The sequence below is a fragment of the Sesamum indicum genome, linkage group LG13 (genome assembly GCF_026168435.1).
Source record: "Sesamum indicum cultivar Baizhima isolate 11 linkage group LG13, ASM2616843v1, whole genome shotgun sequence".
Taxonomy (NCBI): domain Eukaryota; kingdom Viridiplantae; phylum Streptophyta; class Magnoliopsida; order Lamiales; family Pedaliaceae; genus Sesamum; species Sesamum indicum.
The window spans coordinates 1,492,756-1,507,242 of record NC_142669.1 but is presented as its reverse complement, the minus strand read 5'-3'; the positions used below and the strand labels follow the sequence as shown (position 1 = coordinate 1,507,242).

General features: G+C 45.0%; 2 protein-coding genes across 2 annotated transcripts; both read right to left on the bottom strand.

Moving 5' to 3' along the window:
* Window positions 1-226: 226 nt before the first annotated feature.
* LOC105162758 (Receptor-like protein kinase-related family protein) lies at window positions 227-1,174 on the bottom strand. The gene has a single exon (XM_011080880.3). It carries the CDS (start codon window positions 1,125-1,127, stop codon window positions 354-356), a length of 774 nt encoding a protein of 257 aa, XP_011079182.2. The 5' UTR covers window positions 1,128-1,174; the 3' UTR covers window positions 227-353.
* A 10,837-nt stretch (window positions 1,175-12,011) lies between these two features.
* On the bottom strand, window positions 12,012-13,034 carry LOC105162757 (uncharacterized). Its single transcript, XM_011080878.1, has one exon. The coding sequence runs from the start codon at window positions 13,032-13,034 to the stop codon at window positions 12,012-12,014; it is 1,023 nt and encodes a 340-aa protein (XP_011079180.1).
* Window positions 13,035-14,487: the final 1,453 nt, after the last annotated feature.

Below are 14,487 nucleotides of genomic sequence, written 5' to 3'. Positions count from 1 at the left end.
ATAGAGCACAGTTGGATACTGTTGACTGGGCCACGTGGCCTTATCCTACTGGCTCGCGTTCTGATCGAACGGCTGTCATTGTCCGGGTCTTCAGTCAGTTTGTGCGATCCGGGTCGAGTCCTCCGTGACCCGCCCGTTACAAAAGGCGCGGATCCTGATCGCGAAATGTCTCTAATGCCCTTAATAAAGGGTAGTTTGGTCTTTTTGCAGGGGTTACATGTGTATATCCATCATATATATGATCCAATATATTTTATTTCAATAAAATTATCATACACAAATCTCCTTACATTATTTTCTAATTAATAGTACACATACATACATATATATATTTATATAAACCTCAATTAATTTCAAAGATTGAGAAATGGATATATCTCATATCTTATGTTACAACTCCCACCAACAACTCTCCCACCTTGTTTCCCTCCACAGCACCTCGGGAGCTCATTCACAGCATCATCAAGGCATTTCTTGCATTCAGCCCCGGAGAGATCCCTGCTGCACTGCGCCATGCCGTAGATCTTCTCATATCCTGTAACCTCCACTTCCCCCTTCGCATACATTTTACCCGTTTTACTCGCATGCTCCGACAGCTCGCTCAACAATCCTCTCGTCCGCTGATTGAATTCTTGGGGATCAATGGTCACGTTCTGCAGATTCCACATGTAGAATCTGTTCTGCCCGTCGATCTTCCCCAAGAAATCACTGTCTGCGTATTTCAGCAAGCAGTTGTCGTACCATATGATCGCCCCTCTGTCGTTGGGACAACGTTTGATGATCTCGTCGCTTGCATCGACAACACAAGCCCCACAGTCCTTTGTCGAGACGTCTCCACGGCAGAGGGAGAGCCCGTATGCCCGGTCATAGCCCTGACCGGATGACCCGAGCCCGAACCCGGTTGGAGGGGTCTTGAAGTATAGTTCACCCAGGAGTTTGATGAGGTTTTTCTCGTAAGGGCTGTTGGCAGTGAAGTTGTGAGAGTTGGAGCAGATGCTGAACAGTGGGGTTGCGGAAATGGCGGTTTGGATGAGGAAAGAAGAGATTAGGAGCAGGAGCTGGAGGGAGAAAGCCCGGTCTGTAAAAGCCATGTTTGGGTGTTGATCATGAATCAAGGGTTTCTGCATATATATATATATCTTTGTGTGTGTGAGAGAGAGAAAAGTACTGAAAATTTTTGAGTTGAATGGTCTACAGTTGAAAATGCTGACTTGTTCGTTTGTCAAGTAGAAGGATATATTCAAGATTCAGATTTTTGTTCTTTGGAAACTTCTGAGGAAGTGATGAATTGTTCTCTTCCAGAAGGAACCTAACCAAAGATCAATCAAGTGTCGGATATATACAGAACATAAGTGTAATTCACTACCGGAAATAACAGTAATTACAAAGATAGGGTAAATTATATTTTTGATCTTATAAGTGGATTTATTTTTAATTTTAGTCCCACATTCAAATCAATTCTTACATTTAGTCCCATATGTGGATTTTTTTTTTCAATTTCAGGACCAAAGGGGGGATTTCATTAAATACTCAACGTCGGCCTCAATTTTTTAACGAAATCCTCCTTTGATCCTGAAATTGAAAAATAATTCCATATATGGGACTAAATGTGTGAATTGACCTGAGTGTGGAACTAAAATTGAAAATAGGACAACTTATGGGACCAAAAATGCAATTTACCCTACAAAGACATATACTCCTAGCAAATACTAGAAGAATTATAATATTTAATTATAATTAACAGTCACGATTAATAATAAATAATTATAGCAAATTAATAGTTATTGACTAAGGCCACAGTTGTTGGTCGTTACTACAAACAAATAATTTGATAGCAACAAAAAAAAATAGCCTCGAGATAGTTAGAATGTCTAATTATCGTTGTTAAATCACATTATTTTAATATAAGAATTTAGTTGCTAGTATCTAGCAACGAAAATTAACTTGCTAACAAATTTAGCAATAAATTATTTGCAATATATATTAAATGGTGTAGATTAGCAATAAAAATTTTACTTGTTAATTAACTCGATGCTAATTTTAGCATCAAAACTTTTTGTAGTTATTTTCTTGAAGTGCGTAGTTTTTGCAAGGGTGCTAAAAGTCATGACAAATGTTTTGACTATAACTCTTAGACGTGGCAAAAAATATTTTCATGATGGAAAAGCTAGTTTTTTGCATCGATTTTATTTAACTATAATTAATAGGAAAAAGTATTATTTTAGTCCACTAAGTATGACTAATTTTAATATTAGTCCGATAACTATGTCCATTTTTGCTTAGGTCCAGTAACTTATGAAATTGCTTACTTTTAGTCCTCTGGCAGATGTTCGGACCATTTTACCCCTATGAGTGCGTATGGACTAAAACTGCCTTTCAAAAGTTGCATAGGGGTAAAATTGCCCGAAAATCTGCCAGATGACTAAAAGTAAGCAATTCCGTAAGTTACTGGACCTAAACAAAAAATGAACCTAGTTATCGGATTAAAATTAAAATTAAGCATACTTAATGGACTAAAATAATACTTTTTCCTAATTAATAATAACGATTTATCATAGTTTTTAGCTCTATCTACTAATATTATAGTTAATAGTATTTTTTTTTTGATAAAAAAATTAGTAGAATTCATTGTTAATGTATGTGTAGAATCGATTTTAGTAAAAAAATTTACTCGTTAGTAAACCGACGTTGATTTTGATCCATTTTTTTTTATATAGTTATTGTGTCACTTTGTTGTACTAATTAATTGTACAAGGATTTAAGTACATGTGATTGATTTTAAATGACCTTGAATAATTAGGATGTCGGGAGAAATTTTAAATTTATTAGCGTCAGTCGGATCACTAAAAAAAAATTAAAATTAGAGATAAAAATGTGAATGAGAATATAAAAATAAGGATTAAAGGCAATTTTCGTCCCCTAATTTCAGGTTATTCTCGTTTTAGTCTCCTAAGTTACTAGGGTTCCATTTTGGTCCCATAAAATTGAAAAAATCTCAATTTTGGTACAGATTTGGTTGGAAAGTTGAGTCACTCGCCGGAAAAAGTCACATGCCAGACATGTGACTTTTTAAATTGGGGCTTGCATTGTGATTGACTGAAAATAAAAGGCTTAAAGGCAATTTTCGTCCCCCTAACTTCAGGCCATTCTCATTTTAGTCCCCTAACTTCAAGCCATGTCTTCATCACATCATCTTTTTCAGTCAATCACAATGAAAGCCCCAATTTAAAAAGTCTCATGCATCCATGTGACTTTTTCCGACGAGTGACTCAACTTTCCGACCAAATTTATACCAAAATTGAGATTTTTTTCAGTTTTATGGGACCAAAATGGAACCCAAGTAATTTAGGGGACTAAAACGAGAATAACCTGGAGTTAGGGGACAGAAATTGTCTTTAAGTCTAAAAATAATGGCCTATAAAAGTGAAAATATATTTTGTTTTATCACAGCATTGATAATTTTACAATAAGTGACTAAGACGTATCTAAATTTGGCATTTATATACGAGAAGCTGTAATTTGCATAAAATTTAAATTTCAATCTAAATTTATTTTAATTCATATGTCATTCTCAATTAACTGGTGCACAATAAAAAATGTCAATCCCTTAACTACTGGACTAAAATTATAATTTAATTGGGTTATATGCAAGTCACGTCCAATTTTTCGATTGTTGACATCGAAATATTTTGGAATAAATTACTAATTAAAGCCCAAATAAATTGGCTAATAATTGGGATCCAAAATAAATGTCCATAACAAAATTTGGGTTTTTCTTATTTTCAAGATAATGAATTCATGAGCCCATATTAAATTTGGGTTATATGTATTTTCATGGATCAATTCAAATATAGCCCATCAGGAAACTGGTCCATATCAAAGCCTGCGATGTACAAGCTCAAGGAAGTGAACCCAAGTTGCCTAAAGCCCCACTCACGCTTATAAAAAGGGGCCTTCACCTTTCAGAGTCATACATACGTACATTGCAAATTCATAACAAGAGCAAGTTCAAAAACTTTCTGCCACAACGAAGCTCTGGACTCACAAGGCCTTGATACAATATTTCAAAATAGTACATGATAGCCTTTCATAAGTCTGAAGGAGATTGCGCATCCGATTTGATCCGGGTCGAATTATTCGATCTCCTGAGTCGATCTCACTGCAGATTGACTAACTCTTCCGAATCAGATTTTGGATCCCGTGAGAATGAAACACGAACCGTCAGCTCGTCGGGCACGTCCCCGACAATGACCCTCCGACGCTCAAGTTAGGTTGATCGAGTGAAATGTATGCGATCTCAATTAATGCATATCAGTTACCACATTTATGGCGTATCGGGGTCTATTTATAGAACACAGTTGTACGTCAAGTACTGGGCCACGTGGCCTTATCTTATCGGCGTGTGTTCTGATCGAACGGCTGTCATTGTCCGGGTCTTCGGTCAGTCTGTGCGATTCGGATCGGGTTTTCCGCGACCCGCCCGCTATAAAACACGCGGATCCTGATCGCGTAATGACTAAAATACCCTTAATGAAGGTTAGTTTGGTCTTTTTCGCAGGGGTAACATGCGTATACCCATCATTACTCCCCCACTTTTTCAAAGTGCAAGTTCGTTGCCTTTGAGGAAGTCGAACCGTCGCGTCCGTCGGTTGGCAGTCCTCGAGGACACGTGGCGAGATCTTGTCGGTTGACCTTCGGCGCGTTTCTCCAGAACGGTCCTCCTATAAATACCCCACCATTTGAACTCTCGGCTCTACCCCACACAAAGACTTCTAGCGACCAAGACTCTCAACTACAAGTTCGTATTCGATCTGCGGCTTTCAGAGTCATCCTGCTTTAAGGTACGATGCCTTCCAGCTCTAGCTCGAATTCTAGGTTGCGATCTGGCTCTAGGCCGCGATCTGGTTCTGAGTCCTCTTCTTCTCATTCTGAGTCTACTTCTGGGTCCTCCTCTGAGTCCGGGTCTGGTTCGTCATCAGGGTCCGGGTCTAGATTGGTGTCTAAGTCTTCACATGGGTCGTATTCTACTTCTCCCAAGAGGAACAAGAAGTTCTCTGTCGCCAAACTTAACGATGAACGAACTGGTCCCTCAACCCTTGCCAAATTCCAAGATCGACTCGCTAAAACCCCTTGGGAGGCTGTAGTTAGCAAAGTTAGGGTGCCTGTCCATAAGATTAGGGAAAAATACCACATACCCTCCGATTTTGATGCCGTCATCCCTGCTACTTTCGATCGCATGCATCGTCCTCTCGAGGGGTTTTGTGCCTTTTCTATCAAGCACCTCGATGGCTGCGATTTCCTCTGGCTCCTCCTGTAGCCGCAATTTTGAAGAAGTTGGGGCTATGTCCCATGCAACTCTCCCCTAATTCTTTCACCCATATCATCCTTTTCGTTGTAATAATGCAATACGTAGGCTTAGAACCCAGTTTTGACAATTTTTGGAGTCTGTATTCTTTCACCACTTCAAAGCGATCTGGTAGTCATGGTTTTTTCTATCTCTCAGCCAGGCCCGACTGTGGGTATTTGAGTGCCTTAAAGTCGAATGTAGGAGCCTGGTTAGATCGCTATATTTTCGTTCGACCTCCTAACGGAGTCTGGCCCTTTACAAATGAGTGGACCAAGTATAAGCCTATCCCGAAAATGAGTGGAGGGGGGCTGGAGGGCGATCAGATTAAGAGATTAGCGTCCTCTAAATACGATCCCAAGAAGCTTCTCACTGAGAAGGTTTTGCAATTATCTGGGCTCTATCCAACGTCCCTTCACATCGAAGAGTCCTTAGGTGATTTTCCTCTTTTGGTCTCGCTTGCTTTCATCGCTGTAGTGCTCGCATATGCTCACTTCTCCCTTCTTGCAGATAGTATAATGATGAGCACGCGCACTGCTATGCGGAGGATCGCGGCCCAGAACAAAGCGAGGAAGGGGGATGAGGTCGCGAGTTCTTCATACCCGAAGGGGATGGGTAAAGCGGTTGCTGGTACTTCAGATTTGCCTTCGAGCTCACCTCCCCCGGTTCCTTCCAAGGCACTCGCGGTCGCGATTCCCGCCGGACAACAGCCCATTACGGTTGATAGTGAGGAAACGCCTTCCGCCCATGGCGGTCATCTTGGCTACAATTCTTCGGAGTTAGAACTGGACCTGGACGAAGCCAGTGGTGACCATGGGGCCGATCAAGGAAGCCAAGGTCCTCCACCTGAGGAGCGACCTAAGAAAAGGAAGCGATCCTCTCCGAAGAAGGGTCATGGGCCTAAGTCCAAGTTAGGGCCCGGCGATAAGGGCAAGGGGAAGGAGCTCGCGGAGGCCTCTCACCCTCCTCCTTCCAAATCACATAGCCCGAGCGTGCTAAGCAAGATGGATAAGGAAGCCGCAGACAAGACCAGCGTAGACGAAGATCGGGATAAATTTTTGAGGGTGGCACAGTTGGCCACATGTTGGGAGGAGAGCCGGGCAGCTCTTCGAGGAAATGTGCCACCTCCTGATTGGCAGGATATGTCGAGTTCGTCGCTGTATGGCGAAGCAGGAGACGATACTTTTGCTATCTACAACTCCTTCGTCTCCGTTCGTGATCAAGGGGCGCTTGTGACGAACAGCCCCATTCGGCTTGAGGAGTTCGCGGCTCACTCCATGGTCCAGGTATTCTATCGGTTTGGCTTCCTTCGATCTCCCTTCTATTCTATTATTCACTGTATTCGATCTTGCAAGCCATGACCTTCCTCCGAAGCCTGAGTCTTAAATGCACCCACTACCGAAGGAGTTATATTCAAACTGATCAGAAGGTGCAGAATCTTATGGCTCAGCTGGCAGAGCGAGACGAGACAGAACGCAAACAGGAGGATAATCTGCTGGCCTTGGGGGATGAGGTCCAAAAGCTGCGAGCCGAGCTCGATGCTGCCAAGAAGGAGAGGGAGATCCTCCGCTCCAAACAGGAAGTGGCCCTGGTGGAGGCCAAGAAAGAGGCATTCGAGGCTGGGCGTGAGGTCGGCCTCGTGGAGGGCCACAAGCATGGGATAGGAAGGCCAAGCCGGTCGCATTTCGGTCGAAGAACATCAGCGAGCCTTGGTCAGCTCTAGGATGTCCGCGGTTCGTGATTTCTTGAAGACCGATACCTTCACGACCGCTCTCGAGATCAAGTCTGCGGACTCGTTCACAAAGGGCTATGAGACCTGCTTGTCTCAGGTCGAAAAGCTCGGTGGATTTCATTAGTCTTTTGACCGCAGCAAACTGGACATCTCGCTTGATGGTGACCTCCAGCCCCTACCCCCAAACCCCGAGCTGAAAGACGATGAGTTTATGGTCCTGAGGGACGAGCTAGAGGCGGAAGCTGATGCCTGATCGATCCCGGTCTTCTGATTTTGTAATAGGATTTGAGCTGATCGATCTTAAAAGTGTAAATCCTAAGGATTCTTCTTAGAAATATCATTTTTTGTAAACAGGACATTGGGGTGAGGTTTTTTGATGACCCCTGTACATGACATTCCGTTAATGAAAAATTTCCCCAACTTTTGGCATCTCGCGTATTTGGCTTCTTTATTTACCGATTGTCTGTCTCTCTGATCGCATGGAACTTGTCTCCTTTTGATCGTTCTTCCAGTTGGCTCATGCAGTCTTTCTTGGACCGTATGTCCGAGGTGCGACTTTTTCAGTTCGCATTTTGTTTGAATACGTCTTTTTCGGATCGCATGTTGGACGCGTCTTTTTCAGTTCGCGTTCTGCTTCAATGCGTCTTTTTCAGATCGCATGTTGGACGCGTCTTTTTCAGTTCGCGTTTTATTTGGATGCGTCTTTTTCAGATCGCGTGTTGGACGCGTCTTTTTCAGTTCGCGTTCTGCTTCAATGCATCTTTTTCAGATTGCATGTTGGACGCGTCTTTTTCAGTTTGCATTTTATTTGAATGCATCTTTTTCAGATCGCGTGTTGGACGCATCTCTTTCAGTTCGCGTTTTGTTTCGGCAAATTTGCATAGTTGCAATAAGAGGAAAGATGAGCATAAAAGGGGGTAAAAAGGTGTACACGGTTTTATAAATCATGTCAAATGAATTACAGTGGGTACAAATGCTTAATAATAACAATGTTCAACATGGACACAATCTTCCTAACCTTAAAATATACAATTGGTAATCTGCTAGAAGTCTTCGCGTACGATTTCTCTGCTGACGGGTCCTTCGTTGTTTGATCTGTTCGTTGATGGCCTTTCACAGGCTCCTTGCTCGATCCGTCAGTTGATGGCCTTTCTCAGGCTCCTTGTTCGATCTCCTTCATTGAGGGCCTTTCCCAGGCTCCTCGTTCGATCAGCTGGTTGATGGCCTTTCACAGGCTCCTTGCTCGATCCGTCAGTTGATGGCCTTTCACAGGCTCCTTGTTTGATCTCCTTCATTGAGGGCCTTTCCCAGGCTCCTCGTTCGATCAGCTGGTTGATGGCCTTTCACAGGCTCCTTGCTTGATCCGTCAGTTGATGGCCTTGCTCGATCCCTCAGTTGATGGCCTTTCAGAGGCTCCTCGTTTCAAGCATAGAACTTCTTCAAGTTCTGTATGTTCCAAGGACGCGGTAGTTCTCGACCTTGCATGTCTTGCAGTCTATACGTGCCCTTCTTTCTAATCTCGATCACTTTGTAAGGGCCCTCCCAGGGCGGTTCCAGCTTTCCCACGTGTTTTGAGGCCTCTGCCTTCTTCAACACGAGATCTCCTACCTGCAATTGGCATGGTCGAATTCTGCGATTGTGGCTCTTCATCATTAAATCCTTGTGGTGTAAAATTCGAGCATATGCGGCCTCCCTCTTCTCTTCAATGACGGTGAGGTTGAAGCTTCGCTCGGTTCGATTCGTCTCGGGTTCGTACTGCATGACTCTTTGCGATTCCTCCTCGACTTCTGCCGGAATGATGGCCTCGGTCCCGTATACTAGGCAGAAAGGGGTCTCGCCCGTAGCGGTTCGTGGTGTGGTGCGATAAGCCCACAAGACCCCGGGCAGCTCGTCAACCCACGATCCCTTGCTCTCGAGGCGCGTCTTCAAGTGTTGCAAGATCGTCCGGTTCGTCACCTCGGTCTGTCCGTTCGCCTGAGGGTTCGCGACTGCCGTGAAGTGCTGTGCGATCTTTAGCTCCTTGCACCATTCCGTGATCTTTCTGCCTTGGAACTGTGTGCCATTATCGGATATCAATATTCGGGGTATACCGAATCTGCATATGATGTTTTTCCAAATAAAGTTGATGACTTCCTTCTCAGATATTTTGGCTACTGCTTCTGCTTCGACCCACTTGGAGAAATATTCGACCGCCACAATAATGAATTTCTTTTGAGATTGCACGGGTGAAAAGGGTCCTACGATGTCGATTCCCCACTGATCGAATGGACATGCTATTCTGATCGGTTCCATCGGGGTCGCGGGCTGATGTATTAAGGAGGCATACCTCTGGCAGCTTTCACATTTTCTCACTAAATTCTTCGAGTCTTCGACTAGGGTGGGCCAGAAATATCCTTGTCGCATCACTTTTTAAGCCAGCGATCTCGCACTTGAATGATTGCCACAACTTCCCTCATGTATTTCACGCATCACGTAAAGGGCTCTCTCTTCATCCAGGCATTTCAAGAGAGGGCCGTCCACTGTCCGTTTGTAGAGCTGGCCCTCCAACAACGTGAATCAAGCGGCTCGAAATTTGACTCTTTTCGCCGCCACTGGATCGCTAGGCAAGGTACCGTCCTCGAGGTACCTTACGATTTCGTTCATCCAAGACCCTGCCTCTGAGACGACCTGGACTTCCATTCTACTCGCAAGGGCCGACTGCTCGCGTACCAAGGCTGTGATTTTGCAATCTCGGATTCCATCCATTGCCGCTCCAAACTTCGACAGAGCATCCGCTTTGTCGTTCTCTACTTTGGGGACCTGCAAAACTGAGCATCTACCGAACTTCCCCATCAATCGTTGCATGATCTCTTTATATTGGGTCATTGTTCTCTCTCTCGTCTCGTATGTTCCTTCGATTTGCATAGCAATCAACTGTGAGTCGGTAAAAACTTCCAGATCTCGAGCACCTGCTTCATATGCCAGCTCCAGTCCCAATACCAATGCCTCATACTCCGCCTCATTGTTTGTCACCGGGAATGATAGGTGAGCGGCAACTTCGATCTCGACTCCCTCTGGTCCTTGGATCAATATGCCTGCTCCTCCATTATTCGCGTTAGAGGACCCATCGACATGCAGCATCCATTTCGAACAAAGGCTGTTCGACTATTCCGGGCTCTTTTTGATCGCTAACTCTATCATGAAACTGCTAGCACCTGCGCTTTCTGGGCTGTTCTGGGCTGATACTCAATATCGTACTGCCCCAATTCTACTGCCACTTAATCAATCTTCTGGAAGCTTCGGGACGCGACATCACGTGTTTAAGGGGGTGGTTCGTCAGCACCACCACTTTGTGCGATTGGAAATATGGTCGCATTTTTCGTGCTGTTACAACTAAGGCGAGAGCGAGTTTTTCCATCTCTGAATATCGTGATTCGGCCCCCTGGAGCATTTTACTGACATAGTAGACTGGATTTTGATTGCTAGCTTCTTCCCTTACCAACACCGAGCTGACCGCATTTTCGGACACCCCTAGATACAAAAACAATGTCTCCCCTTCCTTCGGGTTCGCGAGCAGTGGAGGCTTTGTGAGATATTCCTTCAACTCCTGTAAAGCCTGATCGCACTCCGGTGTCCACGTGAAGTTCTTAGGTTTCCTTAAGATTTTAAAAAACGGCAAGCTCCTATCTGCCGATCGAGATATAAATCTGCTTAAGGATGCGATCTTTCCCGTAAGCTTCTGCACCTCTTTGATCGAATTGGGCGACCTCGGACCCATTATGGCTTGAATCTTTTCTGGGTTCGCCTCTATTCCACGTCACTGATCATGTACCCCAGAAACTTTCCCCCGGTCACTCCAAAGGTACATTTGTCCGGATTGAGCTTCATTCCGTGCGACCTCATTATGCTGAACGTCTGAGAGAGATCTTCCAAGTGATCCTGCGACCTCCTGCTCTTCACTAGTATATCATCCACGTATACTTCCATAGTCTTTCCCAAGAGATCTCCGAACATTTGATTTACTAGCCGCTGATATGTGGCGCCCGCGTTCTTCAGCCCAAATGGCATCATGTTATAGCAATAGATCCCTTTTTTCGTGATAAACGAGGTCTTGTCTCGGTCTTCTTTCGCCATGTGGATTTGGTGATATCCTTGGTAAGCATCCATCATCGAGAACATTTCGAACCCGGCTGTGGAGTCGACCATCAAGTCAATTCTTGGCAAGGGATACGGATCCTTCAGGCAGGCTTTGTTCAAGTCTGTGAAATCAATGCACATACGCCATTTTCCCGAGGATTTGGGAACTAACACGACGTTTGAGAGCCAATCGGTATACTGAATCTCGGACACGTACCCGGCTCTTAACAGTTTTTCGACCTCTTGTCTGATTATCTCGTTCTTGTCATTTCCGAATGATCACTTTTTTTGCTGTACCGGTCGAACTTTCGGGTCGACGTTAAGGCGATGAACGATAACTCCGGGATCGATCCCTGTGAAGTCTGAGGGGCTCCACGCGAATACATCAACATTCTTCTTCAGAAATTCTATCATGGCCAGCTCCCCTTCCATGTTCGCCCCTATCTGGGTGGTTTTGTCATGCTCATCTGGGACTAGCTGCACCTTTTTGTATTCGCCACTGGGCTTCACTTGTTCTGCTTCGTATGGTCGGGGCTCTGCGTCCTCCCTGACCTTCCTCCTCTTCTGTCCGGGTTCTCCTCTGAGTGAGAGGTTGTAACATTTGCGCGCCTACCTCTGGTCGCTGACCAGTTCTCCTGTTCCATTCTCTGTTGGGAACTTCATCTTCATATGATTAGTGGAGATCACTGCCCTGAACAGATTTAAACCTGGTCTTCCTAGTATTACATTGTATGCGAAAGGTGTATCGACCACTAGGAACCTGACCATCAACGTTTTCCGCCTGGGTATTTCTCCCATTGACACTGGCAGCTCAATCGTTCACAACGAAGCGACCTCACTGCCTCCAAATCCCACCAAAGTGGTCCTCATCGGCTCGAGGCGGGCATTCTCCAAACCCATTTTATCGATCACATTCTTGAAGATGATATCAGCCGAACTCCCACTGTCGACCAATACCTTGTGGACTGTGAAGTTGGCGATGTCCAGTTTAACGACCATGGGATCGTTCATGTCCTCGATCTCCTTCGGTCTGTCTGAATCATCGAAAGAGATAGCCTCTTCTGTTTCTACTTTCAACACGAATTCTCTTTCTCGGTTCGAAACGGTTATTCGAGCACATCTCTTCCGCGTTCGGCTCGAATCTCCCACGGTCGGTCCTCCTGCGATCGTGTATATGACACCCTTGGTGGGTGCATTGTTTCCGGCCGTCGGGGCCCTGTCGGTTTTTGATGGGCCCGGGTTTCTATCCCGATCGCGGCTTCTCGATCTGCTTCTCCTCCCTTCCCCACCGATTTTACAATTTGGGGGCACGCAATCTTGAAAATACCCCTGCCTAACGAGCCTTTCGATCTCGTCCTTCAGCTGATAGCATTCCTCGGTATTGTGTCCCCTCTCCCGATGGAAACGGCAGTATTTGTTAGAAGTTTTCTTGGTGGGGGTGTACCTCGTATGTCTGGGCCACTTCAACACGTCAACATTCTCAACCATCATCAGGGCCTTCTCTCGCGACATGGCTAAAGGAGTGTAGTTGTGGTACTTCGGGATGTACTTGGGTTCCTTCCGCTTCTTCGTTTTAGGCTTGTCACTTCCTCCTCCCCTGCCCTCTTGAGGTCGCCTAGGGATGTAATCTCGCTCTCTTCGTTCTGAATCTTTCATTGCGTTCATCTCCTCTTCGTCGATATACTTCTGTGCTAATGCCATTAATTGTTCGACGTCCACGGGCGGGTCTCGCGCGAGGGCGGATGCGAAAGAACTCTTCCTGAGCCCGTGAATGAGGATGCTCACGAGCATGTCAATCCTTAACTCTTGCACCTCCAGGGTTTCGTTGTTGAACCGGCCCATGAAATTTTTCAAAGTTTCATCTTCTCTCTGCCGGATGTTGAATAGATGGGTGGCGGATCTCTTCTGCTTCTTCTTGCTCGCGAAGTGGAAGTTGAATTTTTGCACGAGCTACTCATAGGATTCAATGCTCCCTCGAGGCAGGTTTGTAAACCACTCCTGAGCTTTCCACGTGAGTGTGGTCGCAAATAGTTTCGCCATTATTGGGGCTGATTGTCCGTAGAGGTTCATCACCATTTCAAATGCCGCCACATGCTCCTGCGGATCTCTCATCCCATCATATCTCTTCAAGTCAGGTACTCTGAACCGTGGTTCAACTGTTTGAATCAGGATGTCGTTGCAGAAAGGAGAATTTTTGTTCTGTGAAACGATCTCCCCTCGCTTCTTCAACTCGTCGATCTGTTTGTTCAAGCTGTTTATCTGCTTACCCACACTTTCTACCTCCGCACGGGATATCACGGGCTCCCTTCTTTTCGTACGACCGTGGCTACTAGAGCCTGCATCAGATGACGCTGGTCGTTTGCTGCGATGCTCTTGTTCACCTTGCACTCTCGATTCTCTTAACGGCTCCACATTCTCGAATAACTGCCTCCTCGCCATTTCCTTGACCAAAGGGGTCGCAGTTCTTCTTTCATATTCTACAATCGCTTTTCGACTTGCCTCCTCTATCATCTTTTGCAACTCGTCAGGAGTTAGTTGAATGGTTGCTCCTGTTCCTTTTCTTGGTGTCTCTTCTTCCCCGGTGTTTCTCCTCGATGAACCTTTCATTATGCTAAGGAATTCTCAGATGTTCCCACAGACGGCGCCAACTGATCCGGGTCAAATTATTCGATCTCTTGAGACGATCTCACTGCAGATTGACTAACTCTTCCGAATCAAATTTTGGATCCCCTGAGAATGAAACACGAACCGTGAGCTCGTCGGGCACGTCCCCGACAATGACCCTCCGACGCTCAAGTTAGGTTGATCGAGTGAAATGTATGCGATCTCAAAGTTCGATCTCAATTAATGCATATCAGTTACCACATTTATGGCGTATCGGGGTCTATTTATAGAACACAGCTGTACGTCAAGTACTGGACCACGTGGCCTTATCTTATCGGCGTGTGTTCTGAACGAACGTCTGTCATTGTCCGGGTCTTCGATCAGTCTGTGCGATCCGGGTCGGGTCTTCCGCGACCCGCCCGCTATAAAACACGCGGATCCTGATCGCGTAATGAATAAAATACCCTTAATGAAGGTTAGTTTGGTCTTTTTCGCAGGGGTAACATGCGTATACCCATCACGATTCAAGAACAAGGTTTAGGCCCTGAATCCGAATCCGTAGAAAAAAATCAGGAAGTTACTTTAAATTCAAAGATTGTAAACCACTTACTTTTTAAATTCATAAATCACATTTGTTCATATTATTTCTTCTCTTGTATTTATTTTTGCAGATAAATAGTTTGTGTGAACA

Coding starts and splice junctions, on each gene's coding strand:
- LOC105162758 (XM_011080880.3), bottom strand. CDS start 1,127: ATGCAGAAACCCTTGATTCATGATCAACACCCAAACATGGCTTTTACA.
- LOC105162757 (XM_011080878.1), bottom strand. CDS start 13,034: ATGGGCCGGTTCAACAACGAAACCCTGGAGGTGCAAGAGTTAAGGATT.